This window comes from Sorex araneus, chromosome 10 (assembly GCF_027595985.1).
Source record: "Sorex araneus isolate mSorAra2 chromosome 10, mSorAra2.pri, whole genome shotgun sequence".
Classification (NCBI taxonomy): Eukaryota; Metazoa; Chordata; class Mammalia; order Eulipotyphla; family Soricidae; genus Sorex; species Sorex araneus.
This window is the reverse complement of record NC_073311.1, coordinates 9,671,038-9,694,285: the sequence shown is the minus strand read 5'-3', so window position 1 is coordinate 9,694,285 and position 23,248 is coordinate 9,671,038. Positions and strand designations below refer to the sequence as shown.

Here is a 23,248-nt window from a genome sequence, read left to right as displayed (position 1 = left end):
AGTGAATGGTCAATATTTTCTAAGTTAATGGGCAAAAAATATATATACATGAAATTAACATTGTCTACAGTTTTTCATGAAATATTACATCCCATCTGCACATTAGACAGTAACTTTTAATCTATTAATTTTACACAATAGTCTGGTAGTCAAAACCAATTCTAAAACTTACACTGACTAGGCTTTTCTGTCAAGAGGCAAAAGTTAATTAACTGACATACTCATTAATTGTAACTTTAGCTTTTTAAAACTACAAATAACTATAAGGGCCTCAGTCTTAATTAAAGATACTAGTAAACTGAAGTATTCTACAGCTGTCTAAACTATTACATTTTGTATAATACATTTTGATGTGAAGCAAAATTAATACTGAAAATAGCTAACAGGAAGTACCCCATGATTGCAGTCATACTTTTCCCTCACAGCACTGTGCATAGGCCATTATAACTCTATTCTGTAGTCATGATCCATAAAACAGAAAACCTTACACATATGTGAAAATCCTTTAAAATGATATTCATGAGATAAATTCAATTAAAATATATTTGACTGGAAAATTAAGTATAGGGGTAATGCACCTGCCTTGCATATTGCTGACCATATTTCAAACACTGGCACCAGATACTGGTCCCCTACCAGGAATGATCCCTGAACACCCCAGGCACAACCCAAAAAGAAAACAAAAAACTAATTTATTAAAGACTAAAAATTTGAGTATATTTAATTATAGGGAAGCTTACAAAAGCCTTTAAGGAAAAACAAATCTTTACTTGACCAGGACAAACAAAAGTAAAGGAGAAATAAGTCCATATACAAGAACATACATAAAATGTTCTACTTACCACTGGAAGCTGGAGGAAGTTCTCCAATCACTGTTTTAAGACCAATACTTGAAATATCTCGAAGCTGTTCTTTGTCAGAAAGCATGTTAGTGCAGAGGGTATCTACAATTGTCTCCACTTGGTATTCTTTCACTTTACTCACTAAAGGGCCAAGACTGTAATATATAAAAAAAAAATTTATCTAGATAAATATAAAATCACTTGTATCACTTATAGTCCCGTTGATCTTCGATTTGCTCGAGCGGGCGCCAGTAACGTCTCCATTTGTCCATGTCGTGTGCTAGAGCAGCCCAATGATATCTGCTTGCTCCAGGAACAGGAAGAGCCTCAAACCGTTCATTCAGGGATTTGACGAGGAAATCTGACCATCTAGTTGGTGGGCGGCCACGAGGTCTTCTGACGTCCCGTGGAATCCAGTTGGTAACAGCTCTAGTCCAGCGTTTTTTTTTTTATTTTATATTTTTTCATCCAAATATAAAATCAGCAGTTAGAAATACTAATTTTTCTGCCTAATGACTATCAATAAAAAGTAAATACACTAATTCAGTATCAAGAATAGTTCACCAATGAAGGTGTATTTTTTTTTTTTTACTGAAAACTATGTCATTGAGAAAAATATGAAGCGGGGGAGGGAGAGAGTTATGTGCTCTCTTATAAACAATAAAACAACATACCCTGCTACTAGGTTTTGGACACCATTCCCAAGTCATCTCCACCCCACCATCTTTTCCTCAATAACCTTACACTGCTTTGTAATTATTAATTTTTATACCTTTATATTACAAGCATAGGTAAAATAATCCAATACATGTCTTTTATTATTATACTGCTTCACAAATTCCCCGCATCTTCCATTTTAGTGTGAATACCAAAATTACATCTTTTTTATAAGTTGGGTTGTAGCCCAATGTATAAATGCACCACATCATCTTTATCCAATCTTGTTTGGCTAACTGCTTCCATATTTTTACTGTAAAAACTGCTGCAGTATATATAGAATGGAGAATATATATGGAACGGAGAAAACTTTTTGTGGTTTTTGTGCCAAGGTGGGACTGTGCAGGTCAGAGACAGGATAGGGGCTAAGGTGTGGGGTCTTGGCCTTGTATCTGGCTGACCACGGGTGGACACTCAGCACCACGAGTCTCCCCCCCAAATAGCTCTGGAAACGTCTGAGCAACACCAGAGAATCCTGGGCACTGCAGGGTCTAAGGAGCACCACACAGTCAGTTCTCACTATGAACCACTAGCTCGGTTAGCCAGTAATTACCAGGAGCGGATCTCCCCTCCTCTTAGTAAATAAAACAAAGAATTTACTACTCTGAACAGTCACTTAAATTTCAACGTTAAAATTCATAGATTGGGGCCGGAACGATAGTACAGAGGGCAGAGCATTTGCCTTGCACACAGCCAACCTGAGTTAGGTTTCTAGCATTGCCAGGAGAAATTCCTGAGTGCAAAGCCAGGAGTAACCCCTGAGCACTGCCAAGTGTGACCCCAAAAGCAAAATTAATTAATTCATTAATTAATTAATGAAATTCATAGAAATATTTTTAGGCAGTGAGTTTTGAAAGGATGAAGGATGTTGTTATGTTTTCTAAGAGCATTTCAAACGAGAAGATCAGAGACTAGAGCAGAAGGTACACTGAATGAAAGGAGAAACGTTTTATCACGTGATATAAAAGATGATAAATAGAAAAAGCAGATCCCTGCAATATCATGGAGAACCCTTAAAACCATGTCAGCAAGCCAGGAATGCATCTCTATAGCAAAGCACATGCCTTGCTTGAGTTCAATTACTAGCAATACAAAAATGTTAAAAAATTAAAGTCATGTCAATAAACTGAAATGATGTGGTTAAAAACTAAGAACCACTGAATTTTTCTCAAGTATACCTGACATAATTATTTTATTATGACAAATGACCAAATCTGTTTATTCACAGATATTCAATAAGTAACTACTGACTGCTTAACTAAAGGAGCAGAAGACAATAAAATTTGGGGAATCAAAAAGAGAAATGAAGAGAAATAGGCTGGAGAAATGCAATAGCCTATCCCAAAATGATGGTAATGGAGGCCATTTCTATTTGACACTTAGAAACAACAAAATTGAAAGTGAAAATAAAAGCAATTCCAAAAGTGAACTTAGAATGGCACAGCAAAAACAGTCCTAATGGACTTTTGCAAAAAAGTGTTCAATATCTGAAGCTATATTTTATCTCCTGTGCTTTGAATAGAGTCCTCATCTAACAGCTAGAAAAGACAGATTGCCATGAACCACACTCAGGTATGAAAATTCTGTGCTCAGGAGCATCCATAAGGAGCACAGGGAATTGAACTCATGTGCTCCATTTCTTGAGCTGTCTCCCAACCCGAAGCCCTTCAGAAAAGAGCAATATTAGATCAGATAATATAACTAGGGAAGAAGAAAGACTACAGGAATTCCGGATCCTATGAAATTACCCTTTAAAAATGAAAATAAATACAATTTCAGATAAAAGCTGAAAATATATTGCCACCAGACATACCCTCCAAGAGTTGTCAACAGAAATTTTTTAGGCTAAAGGAAAATCTCAAATTCACAGGAGAAAACCCAAAATGGTAAATATCATGTACTATACATAAAAATACTATACATCAATATATTTGTCAAATTACCAGTAGTCTTAAGGTTACACAAGTATATACACAGAGTATATACAAATACACACAATGTCACACAAAACAAAAAATTGGAAAAATGCTATACTAGTTCTTAATTGATAATTTTTTTTTTTTTTGCTTTTTGGGTCACACCCAGCGATGCTCAGGGGTTACTCCTGGCTCTGCACTCAGGAATTACTCCTGGCAGTGCTTGGGGGACCATATGGGATGCCGGGGATCGAACCTGGGTCGGCCGCGTGCAAGGCAAACGCCCTACCCGCTGTGCTATCGCTCCGGCCCCTTAATTGATAAATTTAAGATGCAATTTATAATCCCTACCCTAGAGTGACAACTGAAAAACAATACAAGATATACAAAAAGTTGACATAAACACAAAAAACATTAATTCAGGGACTGAAGAGATAGCTCAACGGACTGATGCTTAGCACGCAGAGGTCTCAGTTTAATCCCTAGAAGTAGTACATAGTTCCAATAGCCCTTCCCCCCAACAAAGCAAAACAAACCAGGAGCCAGAGTGATTAACACAGTGGCATGGTCCCTACCTTGCACAAGGCTGGCCCAGGTTCCTTTCCTGTCATCCCATACGGTGCCTCAAGCACCACCAGTAGGACCCTTAGCAGAGCCAGAAGTAACCCCCAAGCTTCAGCGGGCATGGCCCGAAAACAAAACAAGTGTGAAATAAGTGTGAACATTTTTAACTATGAGGCTAAATAGTGGTTACTCAATAGAGAAGAGGAAGGGTTGGTAAATTGGAATAAATGTATTGTCAAAGAGGACTGAACTGACTTCAGTGGTGGATTTAGTGTGTTCACATGTTTACAGTTTCAGTGACACACATCTGAAACTCATGGTTTAATGCAGCATTACTTCAAGAGAAAAAAAGATGGATCAGGAAGATAGCTCAAAGGACAGATGCACATGCTTTGCCATCCAGAGTCATAGGTTTGACCTCTGGTACTGCATTTGGTTCCTTGAGCTCCATGCAGAAGTATCCCTGAACAGGCCAAGATGTGATCCTGGGGGCCGCGCGTGTGCGGCCTCTCCGTAGCTGCACGAGCATGACTCCAGACTGAGAACTAAGCCGAGGCCCAATGCCTGCCCAGGAGGGGAAAGGTATTTCTCTCTCGCCCTTTTCCTTGCCGGGTGGTGAAGGGCGTGGCGACTGCCATATTATGAGGACCACAGATGAGAGTTACAAGCTTGTAATGATCCAATATCTGGAAGAAATTTCCCTGGACTTAGTTACTAAAATACAGAAATCCAAAACCGCACGGCTGCGATAGCTCATATCTCTTCACAACAGGTCTGACTCTAGTGGGGAATTCCTAACAATAATAGTGAGGTTTTTGTTGAAATATTGAATGTAACCAAGTAAAGAGAAAGTAAAGTGAAATTTATCAGTTGCGGGGGAGGGGGGGCGGCGCGGGATGGGAGGTATACTGGGTTTTTGGTGTTTTGTATTTTTTTTTTTTTGTGGTGGAATATGGGCACTGGTGAAGGGATGGTTGTTTCAGCATTGTATAACTGAGACTTAAACCTGAAAGCATTGTAATTTTCCACATGGTGATTCAATAAAGTAAAAAGATTAAAATAAAAAAATAATAATAATAAAAAAAAGTATCCCTGAACACCACTGGGTATGCCCCTAAACCCCCCAAAATGTAAGTACATGGCACAGGGAAATAATTTGGCAATGTATTTACATTAAAAAACCCTGAAGGGGGCTGGAGCGATAGCACAGCGGGTAGGGCGTTTGCCTTGCACGCGGCCGAGCCGGGTTCAAATCCCAGCATCCCATATGGCCCCCTGAGCACTGCCAGGGGTGATTCCTGAGTGCATGAGCCAGGAGTGACCCCTGTGCATCGCCGGGTGTGACCCAAAAAGCAAAAAACAAAACAAAACAAAACAAAACAAAAAAAACCCCTGAAGGGACACCATTTGTTTTAGATAAAATACCAAACGACTAAAAACTCTGAAAAAAGTTGCTCGAATTTCTGTTGAAATTGTGGAAAGTCCACTTGGAATACTTGTAAGAAAATCAGTATCTTAACTCTGCATAAATATGAAGTATACTACTATTTCACACCTGTTTCATTAAGAGAAAGCATGTCCAACTTATTCTACATCCTAATGATATAGTAAATGATATGATGCTGGTTTGGGAATGGCGTTTCACTCATTTAACTATACTCAGTGGCTTTTTTTCCTTTTAAAAATAAATACCAATGTAGCATCTTATCAGTGCCTTATCACTTATCACTGATAAGTAAGCAGACAGTTTTTCCTTCCTCTAATGTGAAAGACATACTAAGACACATAACATTCAACTGGCCTTGTATTCTTAAAATGAACCCCAATGAATCATGGTATGTAATAGTACTTATTTTGAACATTTAAATTAAACTAAATCAACAGCTCATAATATTTATGTTTATTTTTCTTTATTAATCTCACTCCAGGTAGGAACTGTTGTCAGTATTTAAGTACAAGATTAGAAGCTTTCATATTTTATGTACTGAATAATCTGTTTTTTTTTTTTTTTTTTTTTAGGTTTAAAAGATACATGGGAGATTTTAGGGCCTTCTGAGTTTCTTATGGATGAAGAGTTCATAGACTATATCCCCAGTTTGGGGCAGTGGGCCACACCCAGAGGTGCTCAGAGGTCATTCCCAGTAGAGACAATGTGGTGCTCAGGATCAAATCTGGGCTTTCTGCACACAATCATGTACTCAGCCCTTTGAGTCCTACAGCCCCCCCCCCAATTTCTTGTGAAGTTACTAAGTAATCTGTTTCCTTACTAGGGTTTTCCCTTGTAAAAATAAGCGTCAAGGTTTCATCTTGTAATACTTTCTACTTTTCTACTTTCTACATGTATCTTAATCCCTTTCTTATTTTCTTGAAAATGTGTCATTTCCCCCTAAACCCACTAGCTGTAAGATTGTCAAAAAGATGAAAAAGATAGTACCATGGGTAGGGTTCTTGCCTCATAGGGCGAACCATAGTTCGATCCCCAGCACCATACATGATTCCCCCCGCCCACCACCAAACCCAAGACTGATCTCAAGTGCAGAACCAGGAATAAGCTCTGAGCACCACCAGCTATGGCCCCAAAACCACAAAATAAATATAAGTAAAAATTAATTAAAATAGAGAAATCATATTTCTAGCATTTAAATGAAGATTAATACTCATAATTAAGATCTATATACCCCTCCACTCAATCTGGATATGCTGGTAAGCATTCAGCAGTACTGAAGAAGTCTTACTTCTGTTTATTTAAAGATCAAAAAGGCTAACAAAAAATAGATTCACATGCACTACACCATAACTTACTTTGAAGACCTGTTTCGTTTTTTGGGGCTGGAGCTATAGCACAGCGGGTAGGGCGTTTGCCTTGCACGCGGCCAACCCGGGTTCGATCTCCAGGATCCCATATGGTCCCCTGAGCACCGTCAGGAGTAATTCCTGAGTGCAAAGCCAGGAGTAACCCCTGTGCATCGCCAGGTGTGACCCAAAAAGAAAAAAAAAAAAGACCTGTTTCGTTTTAAAAAATTGATAAAAAATTTCCCAAATTAAGTAGAACTTGGCTGCAATATTTTCTGCAGTTACACCGAATATTAACAAAAGGCTTAGCACACAAATCATTCTAAGTAAATCCAACAGAGGAAATAAGACAATGCTTTATTTGATGCTCAATAACACAAAACTTCATTAACTTAATTTTATATGAAACTAGTCTTTACTAACTATGAAATCTAAGTATTTCTAAAATTTAGTATACACAAGTTCAATAGATGTGTTAATAGGCTTGATGAAGATCCAAGAATTGAAATTTTGCACCCAACTATTAGGAGTCAATTAATATCACACATAACAAGATGTTCCTAGTGCAGCATAGACACAAAGAATTGTAGTTTCCACAATTTAAAAAATTCTCTGTAACTACCATTGGTGTGAAAAATATGATTTTTACTAGTGCTACTCTGTATATCTTTTACTCCCATCAGTGATTCTTAAATTTATTCCCCAATTGGAACAAAGAGATGGATAAAAAAAAACTTAACCTAGCTTTCAAAAAAAAACTGGGTTATGTATGGTCAAATAAGTGAGGAAGTCACTATTCTGAAGTGCACCCCTATGTACTTCTTAAGAATTAAAATGCCATGACTGACCACACAGTAAACATAGAATTATGAGAAAATGTACCAAATGTGCCAAACACAACCAGTAAACATTTACCTACAAGTTCTTACATAAAACTCCATTCTCCTTGGTGGTGCAGTGGTTAGTATCTTACATAAAAATTCAGAGAGTAAAAAAACTACCAATTCATTCACTAAGACTTTTAGCAAGGGGGTCTGGGGGTGCAATGGGGGAGGAGCAGTAGTGAGGTAAATGAGATGGGGAGCATGTACAAAGAAACTTACCATTTGACAGCTAAATTTTGTACCTCTCCATTTTTATCTTCCAGTAACTTCAAAATCATTTTTACTACCTTCCTTTCACTGTCATCATCCAGTTTGATGGAATCTTTCTGCAATTCTGTCATCAAGTCATTTGTAGCCATAAACCTGTAAAAAATTTAATTAACTTTTAAATTATTTTTTAAAAAAAGTTCGACTACAGGATCATCATCTCTGTCTTAATGTAACTTATTTAAATAGTACCTTCCCCAAGTTAGCTGCAATTTCAAATTTACTAACAGAACGAATAATGTGCACTCTTTCATTCTAACTGCCTTCAGAAAGTGAATAAATCATTTTCTCTGCATGTGATTTGAATTTTATCTAGGAAGCTTTAACTATGAATATTAAGAATATCTTCCTGAATACCTTCCTGTGTCATACAGTGTGTGAACTGAGAAAATTCCAAAACAAATTTTCAACTCCACCTCAACTTCTACCACTAAGTATCAAGTTGTGTTTTCAAGAAGAGGATTATAAAAAATTGTTACACATGACATCAAATCTTTTCTCCTTGGAAAAAAACAGTACAAAGGAAGACTAAACACTGAACAAATAGCTGGATAAAATCCATGTTCTGCTATTTAATCTAAACTAAAATGAAACAGTCGAACTACTGGAAATACAGGCTTGAGACTTTTCCTCATACACTTACCTCACCATACTTGTAAAAATTCTTTTTTTTCCTTTTTGGGTCACACCCAGCAATGCACAGGGGTCACTCCTGGCTCTGCACACAGAAGTTACACCAGCGGTGCTCAGGGGACCATATGGGATGCTGAGAATCGAACCCGGGTCAGCCACGTGCAAGGTAAACGCCCTACCCACTGTGCTATCGCTCCAGCCCCATGCTTATAAATATTCTATCCTAATTAATAAACAATTCTGAATCTGCAATAAAAACTAGCTACGCACACCATCCTGCAATACAGAAAACAACCTGAGCACTGACAAAGCAAGCTAACACAGCAATTCATCACTTCTAAGGAAATTTTAAGAATAATTTTAGTAACTAGTATTTATATTTAAATAATCTGTTTTTAGACTACATGCATGCATAATTCTATCAAACCTTATAAAACTGTTCATAAAGAAAAGCTTATATTTAAACAGATAAAATAAAAATAAAGCATGAACCTTAAGAAAATGGATGTAACTCTTGTGATTGAAAACTTCTCTTCATTTTGTACAATAAAACAGAATTAAAACCTCAAAATATTCTGAAATGTAAAACCACACAAACCAAGAAAGCCCACAAGTGAGAAGCACACTAGCACAGTAATGCAGGCATTTCTACAAAGCACACTGAAGTAGCTTATCCACTCTGAGATTAACAACAACAAAAACCAGAGAAAACAATAAACTAACCACAATTGACCTTCAAGGATCTCTGAAATGCTACTCACCAAATGCAAGAAAACAGAGATCATGAATCTAGGTAAAAAAGCTGGTGACCTCAAAACAAAAACTTGTTGTATAACATTTCTAAACATATTTTACTGGTAAGTCAAGTCATCCTATTGTTTATCATCTATATAGTTACCTTCTATTATGCTACAAAGGCTTGGCAAAGGAAAAAAAGGTAAATAAACCTTGACTTCTGGAGTTTATTATCTAAGAAAGAAGAGAAAATCTGACTAATGCTAAATTTGGGGGAATGGGAGAGAGAGTTCTACAAAATAAACAAGATAGTATGTTTTAAAGTTCAGAAAAACAATGGGAAAAAAAGTCTAATAGTTTTCACTGCTGACTCTAAGTCCAAAGTCCTAAGAATAACTTCCTTCGTTAATTTAATATTAAACTGTGTACTTAAGGCCAGAGAGGTAAGGTGTACAGGAGGTAAGGTGATAACTTGCACACAACAATCAGACCTTCTCTGTCACCACATAAGGTCTCTCACACACACACCCTAATTTATATAGAAGTTGTTGGCCCATAGCATATTCAGTCAATTTGTAAATGATCTCTAAATTATTTACTGCTTTAGATATGGTTTTAAGCACTGGAATGAGACTCCCTTTCTCTTAACTTTTTCATCTAATGTGACAGAAAGTAAATGTTACCAAAAATGCAATACCATTTTTGAAACAATATTCAAGGGCATTCTGCAGAACACTGAAGAACTGAGGTTTACGCTGGGTCTAGCCACTCCTAACCAAGATCAAACAATGGTTTGCATGGCTGAAGCTGGCTTGAGATTTTAAAGTTTATCTATGTACCCCCACCCACCATTTAGTGAGAACTTAGTGATAGAGCTAGGAATATAAGGACTGGCAAAATGAGCCTTGGAACTTAAAAGGCTGAGTAGAGGTATTAATTTTTAAAACCACACACACACACACACACACACACACACACACACACACACACAGGAATTATTATGATGAACTGAGACAATGCTGTGAGAATGTGGAACAAAGAAAACACAATGGTACAAAGTAAACTGACCAGACTGGAAAGGTTTGTATACCAAGACAGAATCTAGAGCATGGACAGCAATTGGAGTAGGTGGGTATGGGGGCAATAACTAAGGGATCAAGAAATTAAAGAGCACAAGCAAAGATACAGCTTTGCAAACTGAGCATATGCTTTACATGCAGGCCAGGTTCTATCCCAGGCACAACATCTCCATGCACCAACCACTACCAGAGCAATGCAAGGAGTAACCCTTGGGTCCTTCAGTGAGTGGCTAAAATATAAAGAAACGTGTAAGTCTGAGTAGAATTTTAGTCTCTAACAGCAATGGAAAGCTACTAAAAAGCATTTAGGAGATGGAGAGTAAATAGAATGATCTGAATTGCATTTCAAAAATATTACTCCAGGCACTGGAAGTTTGGGCAGAGCCAATTTTCATTTAGCCAGACTAAATGAGAAGAGCTAAGAGAGGTAGTCTAGAAATAGTGGAGACTAGGTCAGGGAGATGGCCCCAAAGGCTGGGCACATGGTTTGTATGCAGGAGGTCTGGGATGATCCCCAACACAGGCCTCCTGAGCACTGCAGGAGGCACACAGCAGGCAAGAGTCACCAATCCACTCCCCACCACTGGAAAGCCACCCTCCTCCCAATAAAAATTAGAAGTTACGCCTGGTTTCTTAAAACAAATGTGGGTTGCAAAAAAAAAAAAAGCATTAAATATTTTTTGGGGAAAAAAGACAAAATGACATTAAGCTAGCATCAGCTATGATAATCAATTGGGATACAGGGGAAAAAGTCTCACGAACAAAGTCTGTAGTATCCTCCAATCCTTCAATGTTTTTATCATCATTTGAGCTCATACTTAAAGTTCACAGTTATTAATGTTTCCCTAGACAGAAATAACCTCACAAAACATCCAATTTAGGTTAAGTACACATAAGCAACACCTCCAAATACCAAACATCCTCCTTTCTTACTCAATGAATGACTGCTTCTTTACCAATTTATACTTTTTCTCTGCTTTAATTTGGTTTCCCTGTATTGTCAAATGATCCCCTACCCAACATTTTTGATAACCAAATATCCACTTCTTTTTTCTTTTTGGGTCACACCTGGCAATGCTCAGGGGCTACTCCTGGCTCTGCTGCTTGGGGGACCATATGGGATGCTGGGAATCGAACTTGGGTCCGCTGTGTGCAAGGCAAACCCTTACCCACTGTGCTATCGTTCCAGCCCCAAATCTCTACTTTTAATGGCAAATCCTCCCCCAATATAGTTACAAACTCTTATTTAAGTGCAAAAAAACTCTTATTTAAGTGCAAATATTTAACTAAGAAACACATCACAGTATGATCTCCCTGTCTGCAATGAAATAAACTTCACCCGTACCAGGACTATCTTTATAAGAGAATTTCAAGGACTTACTCTAAGTAACAACTGTGTGCACACATATAGATATGAGAAAATAAAATATCCACTGAATTAGTTATAAAGAGATGATAGGGATTGGAGGAGAGTAATTTCAATGAGCTAAGAATTTCAAGGGGCTTGGTTAGGTGGTTAAGCTATATTTAGTGACTCAGTCAATAGGAATTAGAGAGAGGCAATGATCAGTTAGTTATATTTAGGAAGAAAATTTTAATGGAAGGAATTAGACTGGGTTTTTAAAAAAAAGGCTGACAGGGAGATCAATTTTAGAATATTCATCAGTGAAGTGAAATAAGAGAAAGCATGAGGAAAGGTGACCTCAAGGCTTCCCATCTGGGACACTGAAAAAGGATGGTAATGCAACAAGACAAAGAAAAAATTAAACGATTGATTTACGGTAAAAGAGGGGAAGAGTTAAGATGTAAACTTTTAAGTTCCTAGGGGAGTCCCACATGGATATAACCTACGGGCATCGCCGTATCATTCATTTACTCAATAGGTATTTGGGGGATAACATCATTAGGAACTATGCCAAAGTCTGCAAACATAGCTATAAATAGAACAGTTACAGTCTGTAACTTTATACCTGGTTTCCTCTACTGAGGGGGAATAAAGCATATTGATCTTTAAAGTTAAACATGGATGGAAGTATTTTAGTATATCCAATGCAGAGGTACAAAAATAATGTTTGAAACAGATATCCTATATTGTACAATGACTACAGACCTTCTCAGATATAAAGAATTCTACATTTTCAACAGAAGCCTAACTAAAAACGAGAGATGAAAGACATTTTTAAAGACACAGAACTAAATAATAAGACATGAAAAACACTTTCCTGTAGCTGGGTCAATATAGTCAATTTACCAGAAGCAATTTATAGACTGAATGCAATCTCAATCAAAATTTAAATGTCCTATTTTCTAAGGGAACAAAATCAAAACATAACGAAGTTTATATGCATTATAGAAGAACCTCTATCAGTTATGGCAATTCTGGGAATGAAAAGAAAAATGTAGGGCCAGAGAAAGAGTTTAACAAGCTGAGCTCCTATTTTGCATGTGCGGGGCTGAGGTCTAATCCCCTGCACAAGGTCCTCTATTAACTCCACCAGGAGTGATCCCCAACACAGAGCTGAGAGTAGCTCCCAACAATGCAGGATACAATCCAAAATTTAAAAAGGGAGGGGGAAAAAAAGGAAAAAGAAAAATGGTGGCACATATCTGAATCCAAACTATACTACAAAGGGACCTAGTCCTATACAGCACTAGGATAAAATCAGACACAAATATCAGTAGAATTGGAAGCTCAGAAATAAAATCCATACATATGAATATGTAAGAATATTTTAATATATAATACTTAAGGTTATACATTGGAAAAGGGACGGTCTCTTCACAACAAATGGTGCTAGGAAAAGTTGAGAATGAAAGTGGACTACTTTCTAACTCTATATACTAAAGTTAATTTAAAATGTACTAACTGTAGGAACCAATCAAATGAACTAACAATGTTAAGACCTAAACCAAAGTATATAGACGATAATATAGGTGAAGCATTTCATGTCATAATATTAAAAATATTTTGGGAGACTTGATCAACAGCAATATAAGTAATAAATAAGCAAATGGGAATGTACTAAATTGAAAAGCTTTTGTAGGGCAAAATACCAACATAATAAAGACAACTTGCTGAATGAAAAGTACTTGCATATAATACCTAAGAGGCTAAGAGTCAAAGTATATGAAGAATTCATTCAACTTAAAAAAAAAAAAATGTGGGGCTGGAGTGATAGCACAGCAGGTAGGACGTTTGCCTTGCACGAGGCCAACCGGGGTTGGATTCCAGCATCCCGTATGGTCCCCTGAGCACCGCCATGAGTGATTCCTGAGTGCAGAGCCAGGAGTAACCCCTGTGCATTGCCAGGTGTGACCCAAAAAGAAAAAAAAAATGTGCAGAAAATGTGTAGACACTTCAAAGAACATATAAGCTAGTAGGCTTATAAAAAAAGGATCATCACAAGTCATCAAGGAAATGTAAATGAAGACCACAACAGGATACCTGCTAACAGGTTACACCAAAAACAGAAGTAACAAGTGTTGGTCAGAGTGTGGAAAATAAACTCGAATTCAGTGTGGGTAGAAATGTGAATGGGTGCAACTATTTTAGAAAACCCAATGGAGCTACCTTTAGAAGTTAAAGACTGAACTACACCATAATCCAGCAATCCCATTCATGGGGTCCTATCTGAAGACTATTAAAACAACAGAGGAAGTTATTTTCACCCCAGTGTTTAATGCAGCTATTATCTACGATAGCTAAACTGTGGAAATAATCAAAGCGCCTACTGATCAGCTCAATAAAGGTGTCTACCTGTTATTATTCAGCTACTGAAAAATGAAGGAGCTCAATGTAGTGAGAGCAAAACAAAAAGGAAAACCAAGCACTGGATGATTTCACCTATGTATACAATAAAAATATATAAAACTTATGAACTTGGGGACATAACCAACTTACCAGAGATGGAAAGTGACTTCATGGAAGAAAGAAACAGTGGGGAAGGGAAAGGGAGGGCGTATCCTTGACCTATCTACATACTTAAAATGACAAAATGAAATAAAAATTGAAAACCTAAGAAAAGGAAACTTTAAAATCCAATTCACAAGAACAAGATCATACAGAGTAAGAATATGGAATATCTGAATTAATTCCATGTTTGACTTCCTTACACCCTTTCAGCATAATTCTCTTGAGCTCTACCCAAGTTGTTCTACGAACCATATTATACAGGGCAATATAAAAGGAACCATAAAAATGTTTATAAGCTCTAATTCTAGATACTTAATAATGGTCATGTATATTTTGGTCATTTTTTTTCCTGATTTCAATAAGGTCTTTCTCTTTTAATCCCTGTATTTGCAATACAATTCATATCAAGAAAAATTACAAAAATAGATTCTCAACCTATTTTTGAGAAAATACTTAAAAATTATCTAGAAACCAACTTCTTTTTTTTTTTACTTTTATTTTTTTTTATTTTTTTTTTAAATTTATTTATTTTTAATTAGAGAATCACCGTGAGGGTACAGTTACAGATTTATACACTTTTGTGCTTATACTTCCCTCATACAAAGTTTGGGAACCCATCCCTTCACCAGTGCCCATTCTCCACCACCCGTAAACCCAGTGTCCCTCCCACCCTCCCCAATCCCATCTCCCCCCCACCCCACCCTGCCACTGTGGCAAGGCATTCCCTTCTGTTCTCTCTCTCTAATTAGCTGTTGTGGTTTGCAATAAAGGTGTTGAGTGGCCGCTGTGCTCAGTCTCTAGCCCTCATTCAGCCCGCAACTCCCTTCCCCCACATGGCCTTCGACTACAATGTAGTTGGTGATCGCTTCTCTGAGTTGCCCTTTCCCCGGAACGTGAGGCCAGCCTCGAAGCCATGGAGTCAACCTCCTGGTACTTATTTCTACAGTTCTTGGGTGTTAGTCTCCCACTCTGTTATTCTATATACCATAGATGAGTGCAATCTTTCTATGTCTGTCTCTCTCTTTCTGACTCATTTCACTCAGCATGAAACTTTTCATGCCCATCCACTTGACTACAAAATTCTTGACCTCCTTTTTTCTAACAGCTGCATAGTATTCCATTGTATAGATGTACCAAAGTTTCCTCAACCAGTCATCCGTTCTGGGGCATTCGGGTTTTTTCCAGATTCTGGCTATTGTAAACAGTGCTGCGATGAACATACATGTGCAGATGTTGTAGAAACCAACTTCTTAACCTCCATAAATATATTCCTAAGCTTACTTTTCTTTAAGCACAGGTAATCAAAGTAAATTTATTTGGCATTTCATGTTTCTTTATTGTAAATGTCCAGTAAGACACTTTCAAGAACATTAACAGACTTGTGATTTATTATTATTAACATTTTAAACAATTTCCGAGAGAATATACCCTCCAATGTCCAAATATATATTTAAGTGGTAGCATAAACTATTACTAAATCAGCACATACTCCAACACAAAAAAAGATTTTTTTTTGGTCAAATATAATTTATAAGGCCGGTAGATTTTACAATGGCTCTGTAAAGAAATCTTCCCCAAATCCATATAAATGTATTTCCCTCTTTAATTCAAGAACAAAACAGCCAATTCAGTGAAAGTCATCTATTGGAGGGGCTGAAGGTAAAGAGATAGCACAGCAGGTAGCGCACTTGCCCTGCACTTGGCTGACTTGGGTCCAATCCCTGGGACCTCATATGGTCCCCTCTCACCCCCAGTACCACCAGAAGTGATCCCTGAAAATAGTTAGGAGTAAACCCTCACCACCACTGGTCTGTGGCCCAAAACCAAACAAACAAAAAATAAAATATGAACTCACAAGGCCAAAGCAACAGACAAAATAACTCAATTCAATGAGATAAAACTCCTCATTCTCCAGTCACACCCCCACCATGCAACCAAAAAGCCCCTCCAAATAGTTATGTAATTGTGTGCTTTCATACTTGCAACCTTTCTATACCTAGAATTTCAAGACTGACCTCTCATCACTCCACGAATCTGTCAATCTCCTGCTCTGTCACATTAAGACCAACAACTACATAGTACTCTCAGTAAATTATTTTTTTCTTAACCACACAATGAGGATATAGATTTATCGAGGTAATAAGCACTGGATCTTAATCTTTTGTTGTCTCTCAGGAAATTAGTTAAAAGTACCTTCTAGTACAAAATATTCCATAGGCCTTAATTAAAGAAAATGAAAATTTAAGATCTAACTCTTAGTTGTCCCCTTTTCAAAACTCTTAGAAAATATGCTCCCAGCATATCTGAAATCCCCAGAACTACCACTGTCTAACAGCAAGAACTTAACTCGCCTATAAAAGACTATTAGAATGGGCTTTAATAGAGTTTTAAGGATGATTAGAATGAAGTAGGCAGAGTCTAGAGTAAGCATCAAAACTTAGTGGCAAAACATACTAGGATAAAAGCAAATTTTTTTTTACCTCAAACCACTGAATTCTGATACTCATTTTCATAAGTGGAACATTCGTGGGGTTCACGCACATTTAAGTTTTCATTCTGCTGCCTACAGAAGTCTGCCTACTGGTACCAAACCTTAATAGCCCTTCAAAGAACAAAATATCAAAACATGTAAAGAGGACTAGGATGTGCTTTCCAGAAAAATGAACCTATGATTTAAGCCTAACAACAAGATTCTTTTAAAAATGCTGACATTCTAAAATTGAGTCCACACATTTCTTGTCATTTTTTCATTAGTGGATTAGGTAGTTATCCAGAGACCTTAAATTTCAGGCCTACAAGGGGCCTTTAGTAATCATCCCACGTACAGATCTCTAGAAGGTGAGGATTTAATCCCAAATTAAATTCTAATATTTATTTTAAAATTAAGTAGTCTGTCCAAGACCTCACAATTAACACATCAAAAAAATTATGTCTATAACCCCTATCTTGTGATTTAGTGGATTATCTGTTCTTTGGATTCTACCATAAGAACTTATTTCTTACATGTTAGTATTCTGTTAACTAACTTTGTACTAAACATGATCCTTCTAGCACCAAGTATTTTAAAACTCAGCACAAACTGCAATTAACAAATTTATGAGAAATAAGATCGTGTCACTTTAAAACAGAACACATGTAGTCAAACTAATCAAATAAAATCAAAGCGTCCTTCTTATCACATTTTAAAATTCTCAAGCATGCGAACATTTCCAAAAAATTTCAGAAAGGCAGCTTGTCAGTAATCATATGTAGTAAAAACACATGACTTTCTAAACGTATTACCCATATACAAATCTGACTAGTTAAACAAGTGTACCGTTATAGGAAAACTGGTATCTTTAGTTTACAAATATAATAAAATAAAAATGAAAGCATTTTTACAGAATGAGTCAGACTAACTGGAAGAAAAAAAAAATCAATCCACACATTCCAGTTAGTATTTTAATATATGTTCACTTAAATCTCAATGGCTTGAACTGAGAACAAGTTCCAAAGTGCATTAACATGTAGCCACCACTGTAATTCTTCAGAAGTATTTTCAAATTTATGTCTCCCGACAGCTTTGATTTTGGCCCTCAACTACACAGATCTAAATTACCAGAATACCCAAACAATCCGGTATGAGTAAATGCCACGATACAAAAACTTTTAGTATTAGCAAACTGGCTTTTGAAAGTTTCAAAGGCAGTTACTAAACTCCCTGGGTAGCAAAACTTTTGAAAACCCACTTTTGGCACCCAAGCCACAAAACCAAACTGTTATTTCTTGGGCCACTTCAGTAGGCCAGCACATCGCTCTTGCTGGGCACGGGGGCATTAACTTTTTTCACGGGTCTCCTTCCACACATCGGAAAATTTCTTCCCGGCATCGGAGGGGTTTGGTTGTGCTTCGGGGCATCAAGGAGGTTGTTATCCAGAACCTCGAGAGGGGGGGGAGGAAAGCTCCCCCGCCACAATCCTCTAATCGAAGCCCATTTGGCTCCTTCCTTTAAAATTCACACGCACGTCCCCACCACCAAGAAACCGCAAGTATCAAAATACGCCCCCCTGGAAACCCGGGGGCGTTCGCGGCGGACGGGCGGCGCCTGCGGGGGGTGGGGGCGTGGGTGCGGGAGAACCCGGGAAAATGTAACCATTCTCCCGGGCCGCGAGCGCGGGGCTCCCGCCGGCACATGGCTCCCGGCGCCCGCTCCTCACCCCGCACCCCGGGAGAAACCCCCTCCTTTCAACACCACCCGTTTCCGCGCTGCGCCGAAGCGCCCGGGTTCCCGCCGGGGGGAGGCGGGGGGGGGGTTTAACCTGAAAAGGGGAAAAAATGACAAGAGATGCTGGCGGGAAAACCCGACGGGCCCCGGGGCCTCCACCCCCGGCGCCCCTCCCCCTCCTCGGTCCTACCTTCCACGAAAGAAATCGTCCACACACACAAAGTTTCCCACCCCCTCCACTCGCGCACCCTCCGCACCCCCCTCCCCGCCTCGAAATAAGCGGATCGCGGCGCGGGGGGCCTCCGAGGGCCCCACGGCCAGGGCAGCCGCCGGGGCCCGCAAGCCGAGCGGCCTGGGCCTCCAGGGCCGCGAGCAGGCCCGGGCCGACTCCCCTGCCCGCAACCCGAGACTCGCGGACCATACGCCGGGGCCCGGGGGCGCCCGGGAACGCAGCAGGGCAACGGCCCGGGGGGGACGGGGGCGGGGAGCGGGGGCCGGGGGTCCGGGCCGGCCCCGATCCACCAGCTGAGCGGCCGGCCGGCCACCTCGGGAGCGCGGGGAGCCGCGCCGAGGCCGGAGGGGTGGGGCCGGGCCCGCGGGAGGGCCGGGGGTCCGCGGCCCGGCCACCCCGGGCCGGGTCTGGGGCCGGATCTCGGCCTCACCTGAAGTCCTTGTCGCTGGATGTCATTTTTTCCAGCAGATTGGAAATGTGGTACGAGGCGCTCGCCATGTTGACGGCCTGGATCCCGCCCGCTGGCGCCGCCGGCCGCTGCCGCTGCTGGAGCTCCTCCTCCCCTCGCGGCGGCTCCCGCTTCCAGGGTCGCAGCGACGCCGACGCCGACTAGGGAGGCGCCTCGGCCGGCCGCCCCCCCCTCCCCGGCGAGGCGCGGGCCTATCCCGGGGGGAAGCAGAGGCTCCGGAGCCGCCCTAACGACGGCGCTGCTCCCCGGAGAAGGCGCTCATGGGCGGCGGCGCGCACGGCGGCGTCTCTCCGCGGGGCCCAGCGCTACCTCTCGGGCCCGGCTCGTCCCCACTCGCTCCGCACCCGCTCCGTAGGGCAAGAGGCCAAAACCCGCCTCCCTCGCTACGGGAGCAGCAGCGGCGGACGCGAGACGCGACGGAAAGCCGAGGTCAGGGGTCACCGAGGTCTCCTCACGCACGCAGTCGAGACGCCGAGCGAAAACGCAATCCTATTGGCGGGGGTGGTGTCCGTCTTCGCAGGGCCCGCCTTCCTGGCGGCATGACAACGACCAATTAGGGGCGCTCTCGCGAGACTTGAAAGCGACGGTTAAAGGACGGGGGGGCGAGTGGGACAAGCATTTCTTGATCTGAAACTGGGGGAGGAGGGGCGTTATTTTGCGTGACAGATTTAAAAAAAGATTATTATTCTTAAAGAGTGTAATACTTAGGAGTAACGCCGATTGGGGGTAAATTGAGGAGCAACAGAAGCACTATCGGGAGGATCTTCCGTCTCGAATCTACGCGTGGCCTAGATTACTGGAAGCCGAATGGTGAGATGCTGCCACGCGAAAACCACAACTCCCAGGATTCTTGGCGCTGGGGCAGGAGGTCGGAGGTGATTGGCTCGAGGGACTTGTAGCGTCTTCATTGGCTCCCATCGGAGGAGTGAATGCCGGGACTTGCAGTCCGGCGAGCGGCCGCGGCGGAGGGGAGCGCCGCGCCCTCGGGATGAGGATCGTGGTTTCTCCCCTTCTGCTGGTGTCGCGGCTGGTAGAGAAGGTCCCCGGAGCGTGGCCGGCGCGGCCCGGGCGGGCGCACCGCGGGTCGGTCGTGTGTTCCCAGCAGCTGCTTCCCCGTCGTACTGTGCTCGTAGCTCCATCCTCAGACCAAGGACACTCCCTCTTTGCTTTGAAGACGAAGGACCACAGTTACGAGACTCTGGGGCCAAGGATCGATGAATGTATCTGCTTACCCTTTTAATTCAAAATAACTAAACTAACGCCACCCCCACGCCCCGGCACGCACATAAAAGCTTATATAAGAGACAAGGAAATTCAATCTCAAATGTTACTTTCTCTTCTAAAAAAACAAACAAGCAAACAAAAACTTTGAATAGCCCTTTCCAAATTTCTACTCCAAGGCATGTCGTCTGAAAGCTAGAAACTGTTACAGGTAATAATAGTTAACCAAAAAAGATGGGATGAGCTAGCTCATAATCCTTACCTAAACTTCCCCTCTAGATTTACTTCCATGCTGTTTCATCCCAGTAGTATCAGATTTCTGCCTTTTTCACCTTAATGAGTTGGCATATTATGTTCCCTGAACCGTTTGGCACAGTTAATTCCCTTTTGCTTTACACAATCCTTTCATAATATGTACTTTACACACATCACACCAACAAGCTGGTGATTTCTCTTATGTGGATCCCTTGGCTTAAAAATCTTTGAAAGGCCACTCTTTTTTTTTTTTTAATGAATTCAATCAAAACCCTCAAACCTTTGTTTTCCTTTTACGTGTGTAAATCCTTTATTTTGCCTGTCAGTTTGCAACTGAACAATAACATCCTCAGACTGCTCAGGATGAATCTTGTCTAGACTCCCTGATTCTCAGGGGTTTTTTTATGGATAACTTGATAATAATCTCTGTTACTTAAGTGCTATTGCACTAATTGTCTTAAAAACTCTGAGATATTGTTCAACATTATGTAGAGAGTAATAAATACAAGTTTTTGACACGCCCCTAAAAAAAGGCGCCAAATTGTTTTTTTAGGGTTGCCATAAGAATATATAACAGACTGAGTAGCCTAAAGGCAGAATCTGTTTTCTCACAGTTCTGTAAGCTGCAAGTTCAAGATTAATTGTGTCTGTACCGCAGGTTTCTCCTGGTTCCTTGGCCACCTTCTCAGGTGTAGTCAAGTATTCACACGGCCCTTTCTCTGTTTACTTTCTTTTCTCATAAGGATACTTACAAATTTTGTTGATTTGAGGGCCCATCATATATTTTACTTACTTTTTTAAAGGCTACATAATATTGCCATATTGGAGGTTGCATTTTCAACAGATGAATTCTGGGGAGACAATTCTAGTTATAATAGCTGTCTTATACTAGTACAGGAAAGTGCTACATAATATATAAAGGGCAAGCAATTGCCCAGAATTTAATAATATTTAAGACATTTCTTGAACATTAGTCATGAAAGCATCTAATAAAATTCATTATTATTATTATTCTGTATTTTTACTTATCTTTGTTACATTCCATTTTACATAGCCTGCAGATTTTTCCAAAACACTCTTTTTATAGCATTATACTTGTCTCTTAAAAGCATTCAACAACTCTTCTTTGCCAAGTCCAAGAATTTTGGCAATCAGAAACCTTTCTTTCTCTAAAAGAAAGGTTTTTATTTTCTCCCCACTATTCTAATATGGAGTGGAGCAATAGCACATTGGATAGGGCATTTGCCTTGCACAAGGCAGACCCAGGTTTGATTCCTCAGTCTCTGGGAAAGCCTAGCAAGCTACCAAGAGTATCACGCCCACAGGGCAGAGCCTGGCAAGCTACTGGTGGTGTATTCGATATGCCAAAAACAGTAACAGGTCTTACAATGGAGACGTTACTGGTGCCCCCTTGAGCAAATCTATGATCAACGGAACAACAGTGCTACAGCGCAGTGCATCAATATAGCTTGTTACCAAAAAATCAGTGAAATGCTTTCTTTAAAAGACTTGTAAAGGCTAAGTCAATTTTAAATTGCAAAGTGAATGTAGATAAGGCTCTCCTCTCTTTGTTCTAGTCTTTCTAGTCAGTGCTCTTTAATGGGAAACTGAAAAGAAATTTGAGAGTGATGGAAGTAGAGTTCTTCAAATTACTGAAAGGTGCTTCCAACATCAAAGAATTATTTGGGTTTAGTTCATACCCATTTATTGAGTGTCTGCCTCTCCTGTCCTGGGCACTATACTAGACCCTGGCTAGGAATGCAAAATGAGTAACACATGTTGCTTAGTTTTGAAGAACATTTATGTCACCAAACCTTAAGTTTTATAACAGAAGTTTCATATTTAAAGAGAAATTGATAAAATTGCTTACGACATATAAGTACTCAAAATAAATTTATATTTTATTTTGTATTTAAAATGGAGGCAAAATCCTAAATTATTTTTTAAATATTAAGAAGCAAACATAGCTCAGTGGACATGAGCACATGCTTTGCATGCAGGAGGCCCCAGCGTCACATGGTCCTCTGAGCACCAACCAGGAGCCAGTCCCAAGCATAGAGCCAGGAGTGATCCCAGAGCACTGCCAGCGCCGACCCTAAAATTAAATAATGCTAAACATAACAAGACTGAGGTGAATTACATATTATGAGATAGCAATCAATAAATTAAAGATAATGGAAATATTATGCAATTGATTTTCTGAATAACGTGATATTTTTAGAGCCTGAGAGATAATACAGCAGGTAGTGTGCATTATGTGCAGGTGACCTGAGTTCAATTCCCAGCACCCTACTTGGTACCCTGAACCTGCCAAGAGTGATCCCTGAGCACAGAGCCAGGAATAATCCCTGAGCATGCTGGGTGTGGCCCCCCCAAAAAAAAGAAAGAAAAAAGGACAAGGAGGAGGAAGAAGAGGAAGAAAAAGAAGGAGGTGGACGAGGAGAAGGGGGTAAGGAGGAGGAGATGGAGGAATAGGAGGAGGAGGAGGAAATGGAAGAGGAGAAATAATGTGAAATTCTTAGAG

General features: G+C 40.1%; 1 protein-coding gene across 1 annotated transcript in view; it reads right to left on the bottom strand.

The window, feature by feature from the left end:
* Positions 1-19,594, bottom strand: part of CAND1 (cullin associated and neddylation dissociated 1) — a 44,937-nt gene extending 25,343 nt beyond the window's left edge. Inside the window, exons 1-3 of the mRNA XM_055118648.1 lie at positions 19,210-19,594; positions 7,936-8,079; positions 843-997 (exon numbers count right to left, since the gene is read on the bottom strand). Coding sequence (XP_054974623.1) covers positions 843-997; positions 7,936-8,079; positions 19,210-19,277 — 367 coding nt within the window. The 5' untranslated portion in view covers positions 19,278-19,594. The remainder of the gene's footprint in view (positions 1-842; positions 998-7,935; positions 8,080-19,209) is intronic.
* Between the last annotated feature and the right edge of the window lie 3,654 nt (positions 19,595-23,248).